Source organism: Moschus berezovskii, chromosome X, assembly GCF_049115385.1.
Source record: "Moschus berezovskii isolate FMDL1 chromosome X, NW_MosBer_1.0, whole genome shotgun sequence".
Lineage (NCBI taxonomy): Eukaryota > Metazoa > Chordata > Mammalia > Artiodactyla > Moschidae > Moschus > Moschus berezovskii.
Window position 1 is genome coordinate 127,029,431 of NC_142488.1, and position 10,995 is coordinate 127,040,425.

Sequence of the window (10,995 nt, forward strand, 5' to 3'; positions counted from 1 at the left end):
ATTTAATGACATCCCCACAAGACTTGGTCTGAAGTGGGACTCACAGCCAAATTTTACTAACCGACCTGTTTCTCCCAGGAGCCAGCAGGAAATACTAGAAACATCACAGTAAACCTTTGTTTGGTACTTTAGACTTTCTTGGTGTTATTGCTCCAATTTCAGGTCGAGGATTACATGAAATCATCTGAATTACCTCAATGCCCACCTGAGCTCCCTCCCCTAGGAAGCCTAAGTAATAGGCTACTTCAGTGACTATGTTCCCTGGCAACTGGCTGAAGGGTGAACAGTGCCTAAGAACTAGGATATGGGGGTGGGGGACGTTTGCAGATCCTTATTTAAAAGCCAAAATAAAATCCTTTATTATAAAAAAGACCCCAGAGCCACAAAAGATGCACGTCAAGTTTTATTAGGTTCAAATACAAAACATTCCAAAAAGAGAAAAACCATCTATTATATCTAAGTACTATATTCAACTACCAGTTAAACAAGGAAAACACGTTATCCTGCTTCTTTTACAACCAGTATAAATCCAGAAGAATCAAGACCAATTCTTCTCCCAACAGGAGCAGAAATAAGTCTGCTGGGTCAGTAAACTATTTGCCAAATAGCTGTCTGGTCATTAAACATTCAATTTAGTATTTGTTTTACTATGATTAGTCTCTATGTTCTACACTATCTTCAAGATACCTAAATAAAGTCTCAAGAGCCAAAAGGTCCTTGGGAGCATAGACCCAAGTAATTTTGATTACAGAATGATTGAGGAAGACAGCTGTGTAAGTGCAATGGCTTTTTAAATTTGGTCAATACCCTCATGATCTGTGATTGGAAGAGCCTATCAAAATGAGGGTTAAATTTCTGCATATTTTCCACAACTGCAAATGGTAAACATGACAGTACTGATATTTGAGTTGGTTCCTTCTAACCCAACAACTCAAATCTGTTTCCTTTGAGAACATTAGCTTTTATACCATTGGCTCTAATCTTCAATGCAATAAATGATAAAGCTGTTTTTAACGATTTGTTTGCAAGACATGAACTGGGGTAGGGGGTAAAGGAAGCTTACAAAACAACTATTCTTAAAAAAAAAAAAAAAAAAACCAACAGCAAATGCCAACTGGCCCAATTTTGTTTCCAATTTTCAAAGTGTGCTTTTGAGCATTTCAGGTATGTTTCCAGATATTAGTCTTCCATTTAAAGACTAAATCTCACTTTTGGATAAACTAACACAAGGAAATATTTTACTTGCTGAAAAATCACTTTACTGGATAAAATTACCTCTTATGCCTTTCAGTTTTCTAATCCAACTTTCTGACAATCAGTGGTAATTAGGAAGTTCTAAGTTGCAGTTGTCCCTATGACTTTGGGCTTCATCCCTGGGTTGGGAAGATCCCCTGGAGATGGGAAAGGCTACCTACTCCAGTATTCTGGACCAGGGAATTCCACGGACTGTATAGTCCATGGGGTCACAAAGAGTCGGACATGACTGAGCAACTTTCACGTCACTTCTATGACTTTAGCTGAAGTAAAGTCAAAGCTGGCAAAAGAACCACAAGAACTTCCTGACTACCTCCACTTACCCATTTCCTTAATTACTCCCCTTTCTCCTTCTTGTCAATTACTTATTTTAAGAAACTGCCACTCCCTAGTTAAGAGTGCTAACCAACTGGGGTTGATGCCTTCCTTAGCGCCACAGGAACCCTGGAAGGCAAAAAGCTTGTCTGCACCAAACCAATTCTGATGAGTACTGCTTATGCAACTGTTGTGCCTTAAGGACAATCAGCAATTCTTCCACTTCAACAGCTCTGTAAAATGAAAAGGTACTATCAGGTCACAAGATATTTACTGTTTCATTCTGGGAATAACCCAGGTAGCTCAAAAAAAAAAACCCCACAAAAAACACCCATCAGAATTCCTGTTATTCTACCAGTAAAACTGTTACTCAAAGACTTGGTGGCATCTGTTAATCAGTTCACCCTTTAGCCAATTTCTAACTGACAGAGTATCCTTTTTAAAAAGGATTTAGTTTGAACCTCATACAACTTTGTTCACATAGCAAAATGCTATACTGTATCACTCCAGCCAACAGCAAGCTGTATACATTAAATACATTCAATACAGCTATGTTTGAGAAAACTTTACTCCCATTTAATGTGCCAGGTGTTAGATTTACCCTAATCCTAAAATTACCCCATTACAGATAACTTGCCAATATCAAGGCATGCACATGGCAATGCCAATTTATACCTATAGAAGCCACTGCTTTCAAAACTTACCTTAGCATTGCATTTCTCTTGTTGCCAGCTTTATCTAGTGTGAAAAAAATCAGCACTCCATGACCATCATGACCATGACCAAAATTCTCAACCTGTAAAAATTAAATAGGTAACTAGTTATCTCTCTTAAGGAAATTCTTCAAAACTTGCCTATAACTGCCCTCTTTTCCAGAAAGAAAAGGCAAGTTCAGACTTGCAGCTTAACGTATTTCGTGTTCTACTATTTCTCTTAAGTGGTGGAAGCTTCACTGGCTTGGGATGGACTGGAATGGCTTAAATGGTTAAGTTGCATGGCTTATGGATTCCCATTCTGTTCCAATGGTGCACTGCCACGTTAAATCCATAAGTTGAACGGACAAAACGTATTTGAAGGAATTAAGTGCAGTGTAAGGATTTTTAGTTGGAGGTCTTCAAGTTTACTATATTCAAGAGCATCTTTTTCAACTTCATGGCTGGACCTGGGTCATGCTGCCTCAGGTTTTGCTTTTTAAAGACCACTTGCAATAGATTTTCTCCATAGAGTGTAGTTTCACAGAACTAAAAACAAGTCAGGCATCCAACTAAATGTCAGGTTTGCAATGGCTTACAGGGGGTAAAGAGAGGGGGACCCCAAACTTAAGCCATTTCCTATATTGACTAAAAGACTAATTTGAAAAATGTTAAAACATGAAGCATGTTTAAAGGTCTTCATCAAAAATAAGATTTAAAAAATACCCCCTCCCAAGCCCCAGATCGCTACTGGTAAACAGCTGTATTAAGGCCTTTAAGTGTCACACATGCTTTAAAAAAAGAAATCCAAGTGTTGAATTTGGAGGACTTCTAATATGCTATCGAACACTTTGTTTTCCAAAAGTTTTTTTTTTTTTAATCTAGAAAGTATTTCCATTGCCATGAGGTACAGTATGTTTCACTGTACTATGAGGAAGGTAAGTGTTCAATTTCGACTTAGACGGAAAAACTAGTTTGCTTTGCTTACCATCTTTGCTGTTTCACAGGCATTTGATGCTTTAAATCTGATGTGGAATGCTGATAGATTCACTTTTTAGAAGTCATAAGCCTTTGAGAAGTTGGAGATAACTTCATTGCTTATCTATTTTCTCCTTTGCAATCAAGCTGTTCCTTAAAAGTGAGACACTACAGAGTTGCAAAAATTTGAAACAGTAAGAGCAAGCATCGTTTGCAGCTTCATGGTTGGTTTTGGCCAAACTTTTTATTTAGTATTCTGTAGTTGCTTAACACACACTTAAATGGTCTTATTGGGGAGGGGGAAAGGGGAGGTTCTTGTAGATTCCCAAGGAAATGTCAGAAAGGCAAAATATGGCCAGCATTATCCATTTGCTTTTTTCTGGGTTTACTGGGTGAATAGCACTTTCCTTACATATATGCATCTGATCTCAGGTTTTTCATACTGAGAACATTTGAGATTTCAGTTTGAAGACACTGAAATCCTAAGAGTAGCATACCCCGACCACCCTCTAATAAGCTAGCTTGTTTATATAGGCAGGAGGATTCATCTCTCCATTTTAGACTAGATATTTTGTGTAAGATAAATTGCTTGCCTCATCATTTAACTAGGGAAAATCCTATAGGAAGTGGCCTTTAGGGACACTTTTACTTGGAAGATTACACCACTAGTACACATGTCAAGTCTTAACACACTTAACATTGCTTGTTGAAAGCAATGTCATAAAATCAAAGATCAAACATGTTTTACTTTCTTTCCTCACAAGAAAACATAAAAATTATGGAAGGGGAACTTAACAGGAAATTTAAAAAAAAGTAACACAATCTTTCCTTTTAGTAGTCCTTGGGTAGTTATGATAGAACAGGTTCCACTTTTGTTTGTTTCTTTGAACAGGGATTTTGGTCCAAAGTTGTTTGTTTTTAATATCTGCTTCTGCCTCCCCCTCTATCAGATCGGCTTCCTCCACGGCCACCACCTCTTGGTGCTCCGCGGCTTGAACTGCTGTAGGAATCTCGTGGAGGAGGGTACCCCCTTTCCATTGAAGGGGGAAGCCCTCTTTCTTGTCTGCCAACCCGATCACGACCACTTGAGTAGAGATCACTTCGGCTGCTTGAGTAACTGTCTCGACTTCCACCATATCCGTCACGTGAGCTGCTGTAATCATCATAGCGACTGCTTCCACCATAAGATGGCGGGGGCCCTCGTGTAGGTGGAGCACTACGTGAGTTACCTGCAGGGTCAATGGTCAGGTAATATGGCAACACTATAAATTGTATATATACAACATTTAAATCTGAATTTACAGAATTCTTGTATTAAACGTTTACTGTCTTAACTGGGAGGTTTTAAACTCGGCCATTGCTGGCCATTAACAGGGATTTGCTCATCTGCTGAGACACGGAAATGGGTGGGTTTTAATGTTTGTTTGAAAAGACTGAAGACGGTGTGTATTTCAAGAGGATATTCCAGACAGCTTGTTATTTTATAGAAGACACTCAGCCAACTTTCCAGTGATAAGTTGCAATTTTGAACTGTAGACTTTCCTTCATATTGCAATGGTAAACATTTGATCTTGTTAATAAAGTTTTTAAATTGTATTTTCACTGTTGGGGGAAAACACATAAGGCTGCCAATTTAAGCAAGCAAAATCCCCTCCAAAGCAAGCCAACAGCCTCAAAAAAAACTTAGAGAAAACAAAAGCCCCTCACAAGACTAGGAAAAGCCCAGCTGAATAAATTACCCCCTTAAAAGCAAGCAAACATCCCTTTAAAAGCAAGCACCACAACAGCCTAATAAACTGGCTCATGACCTAAAAACTCAAGCTGGTGATAGTCAGAGACCCTCAACCAAAATCTTACCATAACTCTCATATGAATCTCTGTAGGAACCTCCACTTGGATGATCTGAATAGTCACGATCACGACCATAGCCATCTCTATCACTATATTAAAGAGAAATATGTGTAAGCCCCAGAACATTAGTTTTTACAGCTAAAAAATTTTTTTACATCAAGCCATGGCAGCAAGAGCAGAGTCACATACCTATAGCCTCTTGATGGATAGTCATCACGTGAACTGGAATGACCATAATCACGGTAAGTATAATCTCTTGGTGGTGGTGCATAATCTCTTGTATCGCGAGAACTTGGGTAATCTCTGCTTGAATAGCTACAGAAACAAAAATAACTTGGTTCATACTTTTGAGGAGCTCTCCTTCAACCTGAAGTATTAAGAGACAAAAGCTACTATACTTTTCTGTTACCTGTCTTTAGTAGAATATCCATCATCTCTTGGGGACAAATAAACATCTCTACGAGAGGGCAAGGGCTCCCTTCGAGGTGGACCTCCGTAACTATCTCTTCCACGTGATACAGGAGCTTAAGGAAAAATCAATTTTAAAAATACACCCAAAGCAAAGTAAAAATGTAAATTTGCACTGAAACAATGAAAAGCAGTGATTCAACCAGATATGACAATATGTTTGTACATGAGGAAATTCTCCAAAATCTCTTAATTACACCAAAATTACTTTCAATACTCTGAATTTAACTTCATGACTCCAAGTGATCTAGGTACAGTTTAAATATCATTTTTAGGATTCACCTCAATCCTTGTGTTAAGATGGGAAGATAGACTGTCATATACAAAACATTTACCTCTTCCTCCCATTCCACTGCTGCTTCGAACTGGTCCTGAAGGGGCAGATCTTTTAGGAGGAGGACCCCCACTTCGTGGTGGTGGTCCTCTTTTTACCGGAAGTGGTCCCCTGGAAGAACTCATGTTAAAATTCATGGAATAGCCACCATCATCTACATTAGAACAAAAAAAATCATGTTAATACATGAAAAAGCTACAAAAGTTTTGATCAAGAACAAGACTATTTCTGTTTAGTTGGGGAAATCTTTAGTTGTTAGTCTACATAGAGACTGTGAGATGTGTTAGTCTACATAGAGACACATGAATTAGTGTAGATTAGAAAAGTAGAACTGAAGGGTTTTACTGAGGGTTCAAATTACTTCAAATTATTTAATATTCATATAACTAACAATACTCATCAAAAATTTTCAGTAAGTGTGGTTTTTCCCTATAGAATGTGTTCATCTGGATAAAGAATAGCTTATTGTTAATTATTTCAAGGCATTGTTAATTTAACTGAGGATGCCTTCTGTTTCCCATAAGGAAATCACTTTGAGAAATGTTCTCAATTTCAAAAACTAAGGCCTTTAAAATAAAGATTTATTAACCAAAGTACACACTGATGGGTTTACAGTTCTTAATTTATACACCAAGCTTAAATTAAACTTAAGTCATTACCCATGTGCCCTCCATGGGATGGAGGTCCCCTGGTTCCTCCACTTCCTCCTCTTCCTCCTCGAAGGCCTCTGGGAGGGCCTCTGCTTCTTGGAGGTGGAGGTGGTCCACGTCTACCACTTTCAAATGATGGTTTAGTGGCTTGTTCTACCTTGATGGCTTTTCCATCTAAGGACTAAATAATATCAATGATTAATTAAAAATATTTAAAAGAGAACTTGCCAATCCACTGTGCACTGACACTAGTATGTCCTTCAAAATGTTTTTACCTTTCTGTTTAGCATTCAAATTTTTAAGATATTATTTGAACTAAAACGTTAAGTAATCGGTAAAGTTGGCAAAATTTAACAAGGCCAAACAATTACCAACTTATTAAGACAAATAACCAAAAAGAAAAGCCAAAGTATAATACAAAGTATCATACATAACATTTAAAATTGAACGATTTTTTTGTTAAGAATACAGAGTACAAAAGGTCCTTCTGAAATTACAAGGGGCTGTAGCAGGGTCCTAGAAAGGTTTATACTCAAATTCAAGAGCAGCCCTACACCAAACTTGGGTAACAACATGCTATTTTACAAACGAGGAAACACTGTATCCTGCAGATACTCTTACCTTTCCATTCATGTCTCTGGCTGCATCCTTAGCATCTGCTGGGCTTTCAAAAGTGACAAAAGCAAATCCTCTAGATTTGTTGGTTTCACGATCTTTCATCAAGAGAACTAAAAAGTAGTTTTCAGGAGGAAAAAAGTGTTACTATAGTTGAAAAGGAAAAACAAAAATTAATCTGTAAAAAAGAAAGCAAGCTCAGAACTTCTTAGAGGACAAAGCACATTATCATTTCATGTGATCAATGCAATCAAAGTCATCACAGCTCACCTTTTTAATTGTAATAACCCTGCATACATTTTCAGGTAACTCACCTTCCACTATTCGTCCATATTTGCCAAATACTGCTTCAAGGGCTTTCTCATTTGTTTCTGTATTGAGGCCACCGATAAAGAGCTTTCCTGGGCGATCTGCCTCAACCATTTTCCCCCCTGGTTAAAATCTGTTGGGAAAAAAGAAAGTTACCCTCCCTAAAAAAAAAGTTCAAGTTTCCCCAATGTTATGTATCACAGGGCTTATTTTGTTTACTAAAATCATTAACAGAATACACGGAAAGCAATTCTTAAGCCTCACCAGAAAACCTGTGTAGTTAGTTCAGTGACAGCAGTTTAATAAACTGGTTTATAAAGCCAACCTGACTGAGCGACTGAACTAATTCCTGTATCTTTAATCCACTTTTGCAGTCTTAAGTAACTACAATACTTCAAAAAGCGCATTTTACTTTAAACACTAGATTTACTGCCTTTTAAAGATTCAGTTGTTGTTGTTTAGTTGTTAAGTCGTGTCCAGCTCTCTCACGATCCCATGGACTGTACCCCGCCCGGCTGCTCTGTCCATGGGATTTTCCAGGCAATATTGGAGTGGGTAGCCATTCCCTTCTCCAGGGGATCTTCCCAACCCAGGAATCAAACCGTGCGTTGCAGGCAGATTCTTCACCGCTGAGCCACCAGGGAAGCCTTAAAAAATTCAATTATCCCATCCCAATTACCCTAGTGATTTTTAAAAACCTACTCAGTCAAGGACACAGACCAAACGCAGGTCCCTCTGACCAATTCAAGAACTCTGGTTCCTTTCATTACGATTTCCTAGTAAATCTAAGCAGCAATTTAAAGTTTTAACCATGTTATGACTCTCCGTCAACAGCCCCTGCTCCGCTCACGTTACCCACTTTTAAAAAGCGTCAATATTACCTCACACGAAATAACGGAATGTGGAAGCGCGCCCTGTAACCCAGCACTCAAAGGCTGCAGTGGAACCCAATTAAAACCCGTCATTAAAAACCGCGTGGAAAATACAAAATGGCGACACTTGGATTGAGCCCAGAACCTCCTCCGCCGGTCAGGGAGTAACTTTTGCCACCAGCGGCGCTTCAGAAAATTCAAAGGGCTTCCTCTCCAAGGCCCGCCAATGAACAAGGACCCCGCGCAAAAGTGCACGTGCCTGCCCGAGGTCAGGGCTATCCCCACGCAGTATCGGCGGAGGAGGCGCGGTCCCTCCTCGTCCCGCGCCGGTCTAACCTCCGCCACCCCCCGCCCCTCCCGGAGAAACAGCCAAACTTTCCGGGGAGGCACACTACGAAGCGCCCCCCTCCGCCGCGTCGGCTTCCCGTTGACACTCCCAGCTTTGCCTAAATAGGTCGGTACCTCCGGGTTCTTAAAATGGCGCCCGCCACCCTCCTCTCCAGGGAGAGGATCCCAAATTGTAACGTGGCAATAACGGACGCAGGATACAAGAGAACGAAAAGGACTCACGTACTGGAGAGGTGACGACGGTCTCAAGCTCCTACGAGCTCGCCAACAGCGGCTTCCTAGCAGCTCAGCACGCGGGAGGGCAGCCGACCCTGAGAACGGAAGCTGGAAGGCCCTCGCACTACTGCGCAACGAGGGCGAACAAAGGAGACAGCAAACTTTATACGGCCCGGGAACGAGGCTCAAGGACCCGGATGGAGGCGGGGCTTAGAATTTGAAACGTGTAGGGAGGGAGAGCGGTTCCCAGTATCCTCACTGGCTGCCCCCGCTGTTAATCACTCTTCGCTCCTCCCCCTTTCCAGGGCCCTCGTCTCTTCGGCCGGCCCCAGTTTCTAACCGTTTTCCCAGCCCCCACCGGTGCTCCACAAACCCGCGTTTTTGCTTTCTGCTAAAATGGTTCACGGACTGCATATAATAAAGAATTCAAATTTTTTGCGTGTTCTAGTGGTCCCGGCAAGGTGCTAAACTTTACACCCATTAACTCATTTAATTCTCGAAACAACATGATGAGGGTAGAACTATGCCAGTTTTGCAGAAAGGAAAAACAAAGAAGTTTAGATAACAAAATATATTTCCCCAAAATACCTTTAACAAGAATTTTTGGTGAATGGGAAAAATCCTGATAAATGTCAGGTGGGGGAAAAAAACTGTATTAAACAAAGGAGAGATAACCCGTTTTATAGAACAATTACTGAGCACCTACTAAATTGCAGGCAGGCTCTGGGCTTGGCCGTGAGGGTACAACCCAGAATAAGCGAGACAAGGTCAACGCGCTTCATTGGTAATGCTGCCAGATTTAGCAGGTGAAAATACAGAAAACCCCGTCAAGTTTGAATTTCGGATACCAAATACTTTTTTCAGTATGATAGGTCTCAATATGATGTACTTATTAGCCGTTTACCTGAAATGCAAATTTAACTGGAGATTTCGTTTTTACCTGTCAATCCTACTCGTGGAAGGGATCACAAACATTTTTGATTTGCTAATTTCTTTAAAAACTGAAGAAGAAATTTAAATACAATTAACGTGTAAAACAATTGCATGCTGTGATTAGTGCTAGGGAGGAAGTAAACTCGGTGCTTTGATGGACAATATTTGAGAGGCCAAATTCGATCTAACCCTCAGGGAAGGTCTACCTGAAGAAGTGACTTTGGAGGTCAGATCTGAAGGAAGAAAAGAAACCCCCCATGGGTAAGCTGGAGGGCAGGGGAGGATCAGAAGCTTTTCAGAAAAAGAAGCACAAAGTGGAGTGAAAGACCTTGCATGTTTCAAGGGACAAAAAGGGATCCAGGGTGACCAGAATTTAAGGGGCATTATATGAGAGAGCCAAGGCAAGCAGACCATTCAAACCCACTACAAGATTGCAGGGGGTAGGTGTGGAAGCAGGGGCAACAATGGGGCTGTGCAAATGGACCAAGGAACAGAAGACAGTGCCTTGAATTAGGGTTGTGGCAGGTATATATGGCAAGCAGCATGGACAGGATTTGCTCATGAATCAGATGAAAAAGCATTGAGGTATAATTCGAAAAACAGGATAAGTCATGGATGAGTAAATATCTGGTATTAGTAAGGGGTGGCCATTTACTAAAACAACTGCAAAGGAGCAAGTTTGGGGATGTGGGCGGGGATGGAGAAATCTGATGCTCAGAGTAAAGATCAGGGCTAGAACAGTCTTTGGGACTCTGTGGGAGAGGGTGAAGGTGGAATGATTGGAGAGAATGGAATTGTAGCATGTATATTATCATAAGTGACCAGTCCAGGTTCGACGCATAAATTTTCCTCTGTTCAAAAAAAAAAAAAGAAATAGTAATAAAACTCATTAGAATGAATGAGACCACCAAAGAAGAGACTATAATGGGGAAAAGAAAAGAAGTCCCCAAATCTCATACAGGTGGAGAGAAAGACACTGGAAGGAAATGGGCTAAACTGTTACTTGTTTATCTTGCGGGAGGGATAGAATTTGTGAACAGTTGTTATTTCTTCTACACAGTTACAGTTGCTCTGTCTGCTATGGTTAATTATGGTTTATGCCAGGGAGGTGGTAGTAAATGATGCTCAACTCAGGTCATAGGTAAAAACCCCCAAGGAAC

General features: G+C 40.4%; 1 protein-coding gene and 1 non-coding gene across 3 annotated transcripts; both read right to left on the reverse strand.

Moving 5' to 3' along the window:
- Nucleotides 1–3,449: 3,449 nt before the first annotated feature.
- On the reverse strand, nt 3,450–9,068 carry RBMX (RNA binding motif protein X-linked). 2 transcript variants are annotated; one of them, XM_055438691.2, is made up of 9 exons: nt 8,913–9,068; nt 7,472–7,599; nt 7,164–7,270; nt 6,552–6,723; nt 5,894–6,046; nt 5,500–5,614; nt 5,280–5,405; nt 5,097–5,179; nt 3,450–4,468 (listed from the first exon to the last, which is right to left on the reverse strand). In XM_055438691.2, the coding sequence occupies exons 2-9, from the start codon at nt 7,578–7,580 to the stop codon at nt 4,158–4,160; spliced, it is 1,176 nt and encodes a 391-aa protein (XP_055294666.1). In that variant the 5' UTR covers nt 7,581–7,599; nt 8,913–9,068; the 3' UTR covers nt 3,450–4,157. The 2 variants fall into 2 exon arrangements, with proteins under 2 accessions (XP_055294666.1, XP_055294667.1); XM_055438692.2 differs by having other exon boundaries at nt 8,909–9,065.
- On the reverse strand, nt 7,352–7,423 carry LOC129535327 (small nucleolar RNA SNORD61). Its single transcript, XR_008681602.1, has one exon. It is a non-coding gene; the product is annotated as a small nucleolar RNA SNORD61 (small nucleolar RNA).
- Nucleotides 9,069–10,995: the final 1,927 nt, after the last annotated feature.

Bases quoted from the DNA above. Each gene is read 5' to 3' on its own strand.
- RBMX (XM_055438691.2), bottom strand. From the start codon at position 7,580: ATGGTTGAGGCAGATCGCCCAGGAAAGCTCTTTATCGGTGGCCTCAAT. The intron at 6,724-7,163 runs GTAAGAGTATCT...GATATTATTTAG, and splicing joins CCAGAGACATGAATGGAAAG to TCCTTAGATGGAAAAGCCAT. The intron at 5,180-5,279 runs GTATGTGACTCT...TCTTTAATATAG, and splicing joins TATCCATCAAGAGGCTATAG to TGATAGAGATGGCTATGGTC.